This window comes from Dictyostelium purpureum (genome assembly GCF_000190715.1).
Source record: "Dictyostelium purpureum unplaced genomic scaffold DICPUscaffold_137, whole genome shotgun sequence".
Lineage (NCBI taxonomy): Eukaryota > Evosea > Eumycetozoa > Dictyosteliales > Dictyosteliaceae > Dictyostelium > Dictyostelium purpureum.
In genome coordinates this window covers 56,275-70,087 of record NW_003519474.1, presented here as the reverse complement: position 1 = coordinate 70,087, position 13,813 = coordinate 56,275, and the positions used below count along the sequence as shown (strand labels likewise).

The 13,813-nt window shown below is 27.0% G+C and overlaps 1 protein-coding gene across 1 annotated transcript; it reads right to left on the bottom strand.

The window, feature by feature from the left end:
• Positions 1-1,199: 1,199 nt before the first annotated feature.
• Positions 1,200-13,742, bottom strand: DICPUDRAFT_34197 (uncharacterized protein; the record flags this gene model as incomplete). The annotated part of the gene is made up of 6 exons (XM_003288476.1): positions 1,200-1,396; positions 1,474-2,607; positions 6,587-6,952; positions 7,086-7,825; positions 7,910-8,629; positions 13,573-13,742. Coding segments are annotated over 6 exons (3,327 nt in total), but the record flags the coding sequence as incomplete, so codon positions are not given.
• Positions 13,743-13,813: the final 71 nt, after the last annotated feature.

The following is a 13,813-nucleotide window of genomic DNA, read 5'->3' as shown; positions in this document are numbered from 1 at the left end:
GATTTTAATTTTGTTTTGTCTGCTCCACTGTCTACTTCAATGTTGGTTGTAATTTGTTTATTATATAAAAAAAATGATTTGATATCATTTAAATGGGACATTTTAATATTTGAAATACCATTAGTTGTAATTTGGCTATGTTGTTATTATTTTAAATTAAATAATCAATTACTTGTTTTTAAAAAAAAAAAAAAAAATATTTATTATGTACTTACTAAAAATCGTAAGGTGGTAGTTTTTGTGAAAGATCACCGTAAGTATCAGTCTCTAAAACCATATTTGTTACTGTTGGGAGTTTGTAATAAATAAATTCGTTTGAAAGATCCAAAAGTCTTAATGAAATTTTGGTTAAAAATGGAAAGCAATCGATATCACTAACAACTACTTGTTGGCCCAATGTAATTACATCACTATTACCAACAATAGGCGAGAAATTATTAATAGAACCATTAGAATGGCAATGTTGAGCAGTGACACAAAATAATGAATCTGCATATACTCCATTTGAACCTTCTTTTTTAAAAAAAAAAAAAGTTAATATTTTAAATTAATTATGATTATGAATATAATAATAAATACTTGGATAGTTTTGTACTAAATTAAACTTCTGAATAAATTTTACAAAACAACTATATTCATTTTGTGGAATTGCTGAGAGAGAACCATCGAAATTTAACGAAAAAATAAAAAAAAATATTAAAAAAATATTATTTTTTAATTTTTTCATTTTTTTATTTTTATTTTTTTTACAATATAATATTTATTAAAAAGGAAATATTTATTTTAAAAAAAAGATAATAAAAAAAATGAATGAATTTATTTATTTATTGTACACTTATGAATTTACGGATTTATCCAAAAAAAAAAAAAAAAAAAAAAAAAAAAAAAATAATAAGAAAATGTTGGGAAATGTTCAAAAAAAAAAAAAAATAAAAAAAATAAAAAAAAAATACAATCACAAAAAAACATAATTAATTTAGATTAAATAGATTTTTAATAGTAGATTACGCCATTATCTCAAAAATATCATAAATATTTTGGATACCACTCTAAAAAAAAATACCAAAACGCTCAAAAAAAACAAAAAAAAAAAAAAATATCAAAAAAAAAACATTTTTTGAAAGCGAAAAAAAAAATATAAAAAATATCAAAAAACAAAAAAAAAAAACTTTTTTTATTGCGCAATAAAATGATTTATTTTAAATATTATTTTTGGTGGGTTTCATTTCAATTTTTTTACCATTTACTTTAATAACTGATTTTCTTTTATAGAAAAGGATACCAAGACAAGAGGCACCAACAACACCAACAACAACACCAACTGGTATTTGCCATTTGATATTTTGTTTTGGTGATTTGCATTCTGAGAAGTCTGATGATAGTAAAACTGAAAAATCTATTTAAAAAATTAAAAATATTATTATTAGACAATAGCTTTAATTAAAATTGTATTAAAGTAAATTAATATATTACCTGGATCGATTAAACATTCATTGACACAATGTGGTAAGTGTAATATGATAGTTACTGAGTCGTTGAGTTTGGTGTATGATGTTGTTAAGAATGTTGGTTTCGAGTCTGATACTACTTTGTTGACGAATCTACCTACAAAATCGACATTATTCTTTGAAAGTTTGATATAACTGAGATCATATTGATTTTTGAGATTTTCAGTGTCTAATTGAGTTTCTTTACTGTTGCAATCGTCATTGGTTAATTCGGTTGTGTTTGATTGCATTTCGAGTTGAAGTGTGTTTAAGAATGATTGGTATTTATAGTTTTTAATTGAAACTGTGAATTTAATTGAGTTATTGGTGAGTAAAAAGTCAATTCCTGCAAATGAAACTGATTTATCGTTTTCAATTTGTTCGATGGTTGATATAACTTTGAATTCATCTTTGTTTGGTGATTGTTTGAATGTATAAATGTTTGATTGTGTTTTGATTACTGTCCAATCTGATACTAATGGATAACTCTTGACAATTTTATTATTAATATCTATTTCATTTAATGATTTGAGATAGATTTTAAAGTTGATTTTCTCATTTTGAATATCTACAATACCTGTGCTGTTATCTACATTTGATGTTGGTGGCTCAGTTGTGGTTGTATTATCTTTACCTCCACTATCGATTATTGATCCACAATCAAATGATGTATATCCTAAATAACATTCACATTTACCATTTGATGTATTACATTTACCATGTGATGAACAGTTCTTTGGACATTCGAATATGTTTTGTGGTACTTTTGAATAAATGTAAATATCTTTACCAATATAAACAATATTGTTTTGAGTGATATTGACACTGTGAATACCTTTGCCTGGTGGTGCTGTGCAATTAATTAAATCGTTTGAAGAGTGTGTAACTGGACATGTTTTTGATCCGATTATAACTGATAATTGGTTGTGTTGTTCACCGAAACTACCATAGAAGCTTGCTTCACCACCATTTTCATTTGATGGGTTAACTGATGAAATATAGTGTTGACTGAACTGACATTTGTCACCACCGAATCCATTGTTACAATCACAAATACCTTTTGATGTATCACAACGACCTTGAGATGAACATGTTGGATCTACACATTCGAGATATAACTCTGAACAGTCTAAGCCTATATAATTGGTATTACAATCACATTTGCCTTTAAAAAAACAATTAATAAAATTATAATAATTATAATAATGGTTATAAAATAATTTTAAAATTAGTTTTACCTTTTAATTCGTTACAAAAACCATGGTTACTACAATCGTTTGGACAACCTACACAAGTACCAGTGCTTAAATCGCAAATATCTCCTGATGGTGAGCCTACACAATCATTTGGACATTGTTTATTATTGAGTCTATTGTTTTCGAAAACTGCAAATACTTTTTTAGTTTGATTATCATTCTTTATTACAACTAGTTGTTTTTCTGATGATAATGTAACTGATGTGATGCAAGTAAAGTCGGTGAATCCAGTTTTAGTAACTGGACAATTTGTACCTGCAATAGTTATAGTTTGTACTGATTGACCTAAATAACTTGAGAAGAATGTGCCAACTGCAGAGACTTTATTATTTTCAGTTGTAATAATTGATGTAAAAGTTGGTGGTTTACTGACTAAGGCAAAATTATAGTTTATATTATTACCAATATTAATTAGTTGGACAGAATTCATATTCAGGAGACTGGAATCTTGATTACAATAATATTCATAACCATATCTAATAATTGATTGTGGAACAGGTTTACATCGGTTAGATGGTATCATTGAACCAAGGAAATAATAGTTAGGTTGATGGCCAATATCAATACCGCTAATTATAATAGTTGTTTGATTATGGTATTTAACTTGTGGTCTATAAGTTGTACATGGAATAGTTTTATCTAAATTGGTAAAACTATTACCTGCAAATCTATCAAACATTGTTGGCATTGAAAGAAAACTGTTTGGACCCGAAATTTCAGTAGTCATTTGAAGTGAGCTACTTAAATAGCAAGAAAAGCATGATGGAATAGTTCTAAATGTTAAAAGAAAAAAAGAGAATTATTAAAATGATGAATTTTACAAATACAAAGTATAGTAATTGTTATTAATTACAAACCCTGTCAATTGATTATTTGCAACAAATAAAGCAGTTCCACACCATGATTCAGGTATAGTGCCTGTTAATTGGTTTTTACTATATATGTATGCTGAACCTTGACCATTATATTCTGGTAAATTACCTGATAGGTAACTATCTGTATAGCCAACAGCTTTTAAAAAGCCAACATCGGTAATTGGAGGGATTTGTGGTGGGGTTTGTGGACTAATTATATCCAACGAAAAATCAAAATTTGTATTTGGACTAACTTTAACTGGAATTTTATTTTGATAAAGGAAATTCTTTCCAACGAAACCTAATCTAATTGATTCATAATTGACAAGACTTGACAAATCGTAGAATTGAGTGGGTGTTAGAAAATAGCCGATATAATGATTCATAACTTTAATATAGGTATTCAAGTGAAGATAAAAAGGAACTTGATAATTGATATTTAAGGGAAATGTAAAATGAACATTTGAAGCATTTAAATATTGGAAATTTGTAAGGACTTCTGATGGATTGAATTGAGTGCCAAAAATAAATGTAGCTTTATCGAATTGGTAACCGGAAAAATTTGGGAAATTTTTCATGTTTAATGTCAATGATTTTAAATTTGTTTTGTCTGCTCCACTGTCTACTTCAACATTGGTTGTAGCTTTGTTATTATTTAATATAAATGTTTTGATATCATTTAAATGGGACATTTTAATATTTAAAATACCAGTAGTTGTAATTTGGCTATGTTGTTATTATTTTAAATTAAATAATCAATTACTTGTTTTTAAAAAAAAAAAAAATATTTATTATGTACTTACTAAAAATCGTAAGGTGGTAGTTTTTGTGAAAGATCACTGAAAGTATCAAGCTCTAAAATTATATTTGTTACTGTTGGGAATTTGTAATAAATAAATTCGTTTGAAAGATCCAAAAGTCTTAATGCAATTTTGGTTAAAAATGGAAAGCAATCGATATCACTAACAACTACTTGCTTGCCCAATGTAATTACATCATTATTACCAACAATAGGCGAAAGTTCACTAATGGAACCATTAGAATGGCAAATTTGAGTTTTACTACAAAATAATGATTCTGCATATACTCCATTTGAACCTACATTTTTTAAAAAAAAAAAAAAAAAAAAAAAAAAAGTTAATATTTTAAATTAATTATGATTATGAATATAATAATAAATACTTGGATAGTTTTGTACTAAATTAAACTTCTGAATAAAGTTTACATAACAATTATATTCGTTTAGTGGAATTGCTGAGAGAGAACCATTGAAATTTAACGAAAAAATAAAATAAAAAATAAAAAAAATATTATTTTTTAATTTTTTCATTTTTTTATTTTTTTTTTTTTTACAATATTTAATATTTATATAAAAAAAAAGATAATTAAAAAAAGGAATGAATTTATTTATTTATTATACTCTTATGAATTTACGAATATATGGCATATATAAAAAAAAATATACAGAAAAATATTGGAAAAAAAAAAAAAAATTTTAAATTCAATAGATTTTTTTCAAATTACGCCATTGTCACAAAAATATCATAAATATTTTGGATACCACTCTAAAAAAAACAAAATAAAAAAAAAAAATTATTATTAGAAACGAATTATGATATTTTTGTGTAATTTTTTGTGACGTTCGAAAATGCAAAAAATATAAAAAAAACTTTTTTTGGGAAATTAAATGGTTTATTTTAAACTTTATTTTTGGTGGATTTCATTTCAATTTTTTTACCATTTACTTTAATAACTGATTTTCTTTTATAGAAAAGGATACCAAGACAAGAGGCACCAACAACACCAACAACAACACCAACTGGTATTTGCCATTTGATATTTTGTTTTGGTGATTTACAATCTGAGAAGTCTGATGATAGTAAAACTGAAAAATCTATTTAAAAAAAAAAATTAATATTTAAATAATAGTTTAATAAAAATTATTTTAATTAATTTAATATATTACCTGGATCGATTAAACATTCATTGACACAATGTGGTAAGTGTAATATGATAGTTACTGAATCGTTGAGTTTGGTGTATGATGTTGTTAAGAATGTTGGTTTCGAGTCTGATACTACTTTGTTGACGAATCTACCTACAAAATCGACATTATTCTTTGAAAGTTTAATATAACTGAGATCATATTGATTTTTGAGATTTTCAGTGTCTAATCGAGTTTCTTTACTGTTGCAATCATCATTGGTTAATTCGGTTGTGTTTGATTGCATTTCGAGTTGAAGTGTGTTTAAGAATGATTGGTATTTATAGTTTTTAATTGAAACTGTGAATTTAATTGAGTTGTTGGTGAGTAAAAAGTCGATTCCTGCAAATGAAACTGATTTATCGTTTTCAATTTGTTCGATGGTTGATATAACTTTGAATTCGTCTTTGTTTGGTGATTGTTCGAATGTATAAATGTTTGATTGTGTTTTGTTTACTGTCCAATCTGATACTAATGGATAACTCTTGACAATATTATTATTAATATCTATTTCATTTAATGATTTGAGATAGATTTTAAAGTTGATTCTCTCATTTTGAATATCTACAATACCTGTGCTGTTATCTACATTTGATGTTGGTGGCTCAGTTGTGGTTGTATTATCTTTATTTCCACTATCGATTATTGATCCACAATCAAATGATGTATATCCTAAATAACAATCACATTTACCATTTGATGTATTACATTTACCATGTGATGAACAGTTCTTTGGACATTCGAATATGTTTTGTGGTACTTTTGAATAAATATAAATATCTTTACCAATATAAACAATATTGTTTTGAGTGATATTGACACTGTGAATACCTTTGCCTGGTGGTGCTGTGCAATTAATTAAATCGTTTGAAGAGTGTGTAACTGGACATGTTTTTGATCCGATTATAACTGATAATTGGTTGTGTTGTTCACCGAAACTACCATAGAAGCTTGCTTCACCACCATTTTCATTTGATGGGTTAACTGATGTAATATAGTGTTGACTGAACTCACATTTGTCACCACCGAATCCATTATCACAATTACAAATACCATTTGATGTATCACAATGACCTTGGGATGAACATGTTGGATCTGCACATTCGATGTATAATTCTGAACAATCATCTTGAATATAATTGGCATCACATTTACAAATACCAGTATTTGTGTTGCATTGACCATGTGAGCTGCAGTTGTTTGGACATTCGATGTATAATTCTGAACAATCATCTTGAATATAGTTGGAGTTACATTGACAAATACCAGTATTAGTGTTACATTGACCGTGTAAGCTGCAATCGCTTGGACATTCTATGTATAATTCTGAACAGTCTAATCCTCTATAATTTGTATTACAATCACATTTGCCTTTAAAAAAACAATTAATAAAATTATAATAATTATAATAATGGTTATAAAATTATTTTAAAATTAGTTTTACTTTTTGATTCGTTACAAAAACCATGGCCACTACAATCGTTTGGACAACCTACACAAGTACCAGTGCTTAAATCGCAAATATCTCCTGATGGTGAGCCTACACAATCATTTGGACATTGTTTATTATTGAGTCTATTGTTTTCGAAAACTGCAAATACTTTTTTAGTTTGATTATCATTCTTTATTACAACTAGTTGTTTTTCTGATGATAATGTAACTGATGTGATGCAAGTAAAGCCGGTGAATCCAGTGTTAGCAACTTGACAATTTGTGCCTGCAATAGTTATAGTTTGTTCTGATTGACCTAAATAACTTGAGAAGAATGTACCAATTGCATATACCTTATTATTTTCAGTTGTAATAATTGATGTAAAAGTTGGTGGTTTACTGATTAAGGCAAAAGTATAATGTAAATTATTTCCAATGTTATTTAATGTTAGTGACTGCATATTTTCCAAAGAATAGATTTGATTACAATAATATTCATAACCATATCTAATAACTGCCTGTGGGACAGATTTACACACACTGTAAATATCAACTAAGTTAAATAAAGAATAATGGTTGAGTTGGTGACCAATATCTTTTCCGCTAATTATAATAGTTGTTTGATTATGGTATCTAATTTGTGGTTTATAAGTTGTACATGGAATATTCTTATCATAATTTGTAAATTTATTAGTACTACCTGCAAATCTATCATACATTGTGGTTATAAAGAGGAAATTGGTTGGTTGAGATATTGATGATGGCATTGAAGCAGTACTATTAAAATAACAAGAAAAACATGATGGAATGGTACTAATAATATTTTAAATGATAAATCAAAAATAATTGTTAAAATTATGATACAATGGTTCATAAAATAAAAAAGTTAATACAAACCCTGATAATTGATTATTTGCAACAGATAAAACTGTGCCGCACCATGATTCAGGTATAGTACCTGTTAATTGGTTATTATCATAAATGTATTCTGAACCTTGTCCATTATATTCTGGTAAATTACCTGATAGGTAACTAGATGCATATTTAACAGTTTTTAAATAACCAACATCGGTAATAGGAGGTAATTGAGGTTTAATTGTTAATGAATTTGTTACAGTTAACGAAAATGCAAGATTTGTGGTTGGACTAACTTTAAATGGAATTTTATTTTGATAAAGGAAATCCTCACTAACAAAACCCATACTGATAGATTGATAATTGACAAGATTTGATATATCGTAGAATTGAGTTGGTGTTTGAAACTTACCATTATAGTGATTCATAAAGTTAATATAAGAGTTTAAGTGAAGATAAAAAGGAACTTGATAGTTTGAAGGAAATGTAAATTGAGCACTTGAAGCATTTAAATATTGGAAATTTGTAATTACTTCTGATAGATTCAATGTATTGCTAAAAGTAAATGTAACACTATCGAATTGATAACCTCTAAAGTCTGGGAAATTACTCATGGATAAAGTCAAATGCTTTAAATTTTTATTTTCTGCTCCACTGTCTACCTCAACAATAGTATTTGCTGACAAACTTTGATGCTTAAAATTCTTGACATTCTCTACATATGACATTTTTAAATTTTTTATTCCATCAGAGGATATAAAACTGTGGAAGTTATTTAATTTATAGATTTTTTATAAAAATTAATAAATATTATTAAATTATATTATAAATAAATGGTAATACTTACAAATATTCATAAGGTGGTAATTTTTGAGTTAAATCTTGTATTTCTGGGCAATTCAATGTTACTGTAGTAACTGCCGAGAATTCATAATAAAAAAATTCGTTGGATGGTTTTAAAATATTAATGTAGAGAGTAGTCATAAATGGGAAGCAACTAACATCAGTAGGTAACACATCAACTTTAATAATTGCATCTGTTAAATCTGCATATGATTGAAAACCATTAATAGACCCATTTGCATGACAACTTGATCTTGTACATAATGTATCATCACTTGTATCTATTTTTATAAAAGAAATAAATATTTTAAAAAAAATTTTATTAATTTTTTATTAATTGTAACTATTACCTTGATAATGAACTTTTAAATTAAACTTATTAATAAAGTTTAAATAACAAGTTTTTTCATTTGGTGGGATAACAATACCAAAAGAAAAATTTAAAAATATTAAAAAAAATAAAAAATAAAAAAAAAAATAATTAAATTTTATCATTTTTTTTAAAAAATAATATTATTATTTGGTATAATAAAAAAAATGAAAGTAAAATAAAATTTAAAAATAAAAAAAATATTGTTGAAAAAAAAATATGGAAAAAATAATTTAAAAGGGAAACGTTTTTTTTGGTTGTTTTTTGAAAACCAACAAAATTAAATTCTTTCCAGCAAAAAAAAAAAAATTTCGACCTTTCTGGATTAAAATTTCGACTATTCTGTATTAAAATTTTTTTTTATTTTAATTTTTTTATTTTTACACAAAGGATTAACTGGTCTATAAATCAAAAAAAAAAAGTTTATAAAAATATTAAGTGATTTTAATTGAATAATTATTTTATTAAAAATTAAATAATTGTTTAAACTTTTGAATTAATTTTTTTGCCATTTACTTTGATAAATGATTTTCCTTTATAGAAAAAGATACCAATACAAGCTGCTCCAACAACACCAACAACAACACCAACTGGTATTTGCCATTTGATATTTTCTTTTGGTGATTTACAATCTGAGAAATCTGATGATAGTAATACTGAAAAATCTGTTTGTTTAATAGAAAAATAAAAATTAATATTAAATTGTTGAAAAGATATTGTATTTTTTTTTTAATTATATTCCAAAATTTGTTTGGGTTTATGTTTTTTTTAATATGAAAAATTATAATTTTTATCAAAATACATACCTGGATCGATTAAACATTCATTGACACAATGTGGTAAGTGTAATATGATAGTTACTGAATCGTTGAGTTTGGTGTATGATGTTGTTAAGAATGTTGGTTTCGAGTCTGATACTACTTTGTTGACGAATCTACCTACAAAATCGACATTATTCTTTGAAAGTTTAATATAACTGAGATCATATTGATTATTGAGATTTTCAGTGTCTAATTGAGTTTCTTTACTGTTGCAATCGTCATTGGTTAATTCGGTTGTGTTTGATTGCATTTCAAGTTGAAGTGTGTTTAAGAATGATTGGTATTTATAGTTTTTAATTGAAACTGTGAATTTAATTGAGTTATTGGTGAGTAAAAAGTCAATTCCTGCAAATGAAACTGATTTATCGTTTTCAATTTGTTCGATTGTTGATATAACTTTGAATTCGTCTTTGTTTGGTGATTGTTCGAAAGTATAAATGTTTGATTGTGTTTTGTTTACTGTCCAATCTGATACTAATGGATAACTCTTGACAACTTTATTATTAATATCTATTTCGTTTAATGATTTGAGATAGATTTTAAAGTTGATTTTCTCGTTGTTAATATCTACAATACCTGTGCTGTTATCTACATTTGATGTTGGTGGTCCAGTTGGTTTGGTTGTATTATCTTTATCTCCTACTCCGAGCATTGATCCACAATCATATGATGTATATCCTAAATAACATTCACATTTACCATTTGATGTATTACATTTACCATGTGATGAACAGTTCTTTGGACATTCGAATATGTTTTGTGGTACTTTTGAATAAATGTAAATATCTTTACCAATATAAACAATATTGTTTTGAGTGATATTTACACTGTGAATACCTTTACCTGGTGGTGCTGTGCAATTAATTAAATCGTTTGAAGAGTGTGTAACTGGACATGTTTTTGATCCGATTATAACTGATAATTGGTTGTGTTGTTCACCGAAACTACCATAGAAGCTTGCTTCGCCACCATTTTCATTTGATGGGTTAACTGATGTAATATAATGTTGACTGAATTCGCATTTGTCACCACCGAATCCATTATCGCAATCACAAATACCTTTTGATGTATCACAATGACCTTGAGATGAACATATTGGATCTTCACATTCGATGTATAATTCTGAACAATCATTATGAATATAATTGGCATCACATTTACAAATACCAGTATTAGTGTTACATTGACCGTGTGAACTGCAATCGTTTGGACATGGGATGTTTAATTCTGAGCAATCATCTTGAATATAGTTGGAGTTACATTGGCAAATACCAGTATTAGTGTTGCATTGACCGTGTGAGCTACAGTCGTTTGGACATGGGATATATAGTTCTGAACAATCATCATGAACATAATTGTCATCACATTTACAAATACCAGTATTAGTGTTACATTGACCATGTGATCCACAATCAATTGGACATGGGATGTATAATTCGGAGCAATCATCGTGAATATAATTGGTATTACAATCACAAGTACCAGTGGTAGTATTACATTTTCCGTGTAAACCGCAATTTATTGAGCATTCTATATATAGTTCTGAACAATCATCTTGAATGTAGTTGGTGTTGCATTGACAAATACCAGTATTAGTATCACATTGACCTTGTGAACTGCAATCGTTTGGACATGTGATGTGTAAAACTGAGCAATCATCTTGAATATAGTTGTCATCACAATTGCAAATACCAGTATTAGTATCACATTGACCGTGTGAGCTGCAATCGTGAAGACATGGGATGTTTAGTTCTGAGCAGTCATCTTTGATATAGTTGTCATCACATTTACAAGTTCCGGTAGTGGTGTCACATTGACCGTGAGAACCACAATCTATTGGACATTCAATATAGAATTCTGAGCAATCATCTTGGATATAGTTATCTTCACAAATGCATTTGCCTATTATTAAATTTAAAAAATAAATATTAAAAAATAAAAATTAAAAAAAAAAATATTTTAAAATTATTTTACCTTTTGATTCGTTACAAGTACCATGGCCACTACAATCGTTTAGACAACCTACACAAGTACCAGTGCTTAAATCGCAAATATCTCCTGATGGTGAGCCTACACAATCATTTGGACATTGTTTATTATTGAGTCTATTGTTTTCGAAAACTGCAAATACTTTTTTAGTTTGATTATCATTCTTTATTACAACTAGTTGTTTTTCTGATGATAATGTAACTGATGTGATGCAAGTAAAGTTGGTGAATCCAGTGTTAGTAACTTGACAATCTGTGCCTGCAATAGTTATGGTTTGTTCTGATTGACCTAAATAACTTGAGAAGAATGTACCAATTGCATATACTTTATTATTTTCAGTTGTAATAATTGATGTAAAAGTTGGTGGTTTACTGATTAAGGCAAAAGTATAATGTAAATTATTTCCAATGTTATTTAATGTTAGTGACTGCATATTTTCCAAAGAATAGATTTGATTACAATAATATTCATAACCATATCTAATAACTGCCTGTGGGACAGATTTACACACACTGTAACTATTACCTAAGCTAAATAAAGAATAATGGTTGAGTTGGTGACCAATATCTTTTCCGCTAATTATAATGGTTGTTTGATTATGGTATCTAATTTGTGGTTTATAAGTTGTACATGGAATATTCTTATCATAATTTGTAAATTTATTAGTACTACCTGCAAATCTATCATACATTGTGGGTAAGTATATGGTTAAAATAGTATCTGATTGAGACATGTCAAAATTGGCGGTACTATTAAAGTAGCAAGAAAAGCATGATGGAATAGATCTAAAAAATATGAATTATTTAAAAATTAAATAAAAATTTTAATATTTTGAATATAACAATATGATTGTATTTGTTATAGTTATAATTAAATACAAACCCCGTTAATTGATTATTTGCAACAAATAAAGAAGTGCCGCACCATGACTCAGGTATAGTACCTGTTAATTTGTTAGTGTTATAAATGTATGCTGAACCTTGACCATTATATTCTGGTAAATTTCCTGATAAGTAGCCATTTATATAACCTGCAGTTCTTAAATAACCAACATCGGTAACTGGGGGTAATTCAGCGGAAATTTGTAATGTATTGGCTGCAGTAAATGAAATTACAAAACTTGTGTTTGCGCTAACTTTAAATGGAATTTTATTTTGATAAAGGAAACTATCACCAACAAAGTCCATTCTAATAGATTGATAATTGACAAGATTTGACATATCATAGAATTGAGTAGGTATTTGAAATTTACCAGTATAGTGATACATGGTTTTAATATAAGAGTTTAAGTGAAGATAAAAAGGAACTTGATAATTTGAGGGAAATGTAAATTGAGCACTTGTTGCCTTTAAATATTGGAAATTTGTAAGGATATCTGACGGATTGAGAGCACTACCAAAAGTAATTCTAAAACTATCGAATTGATAACCTGAAAAGTCTGGTAAATTACCTGAATTTATTGTAATTGCCTTTAAATTTGTTTTAACTGCTCCGCTGTCAACTTCAAAAGTTGGAAATCTCGAAGTGGTACTTAAAGCAAAGGTTTTTATACCATTTAAATAAGACATCTTTATATTGGTTATGGGTCCATTAGTGCTAATATAGCTATTATATTTTTAAATTAAATATTAGTATTTTTGTTTTTTTTTTTGTTTTTTTTAAAAAAAATAAAAAATACTAACATATAATCATAATCTGGTAATTTTTGTGTAAATTGATTTATGTTATTATAAACAATAGTCATTCTAGAAACTGTTGGATATTTATAGTAAATAAACTCCTCAGATGGCTCAATAGATTCGATGGAAATTTCAGTTAAATATGGAAAACATCTAAGATCATCAATTAATACTTTTTCGCCTGCTATAGGAGTTTCACTATTACCTGCCCTACCTAAAAATACTTTAATTGATCCATTATTGT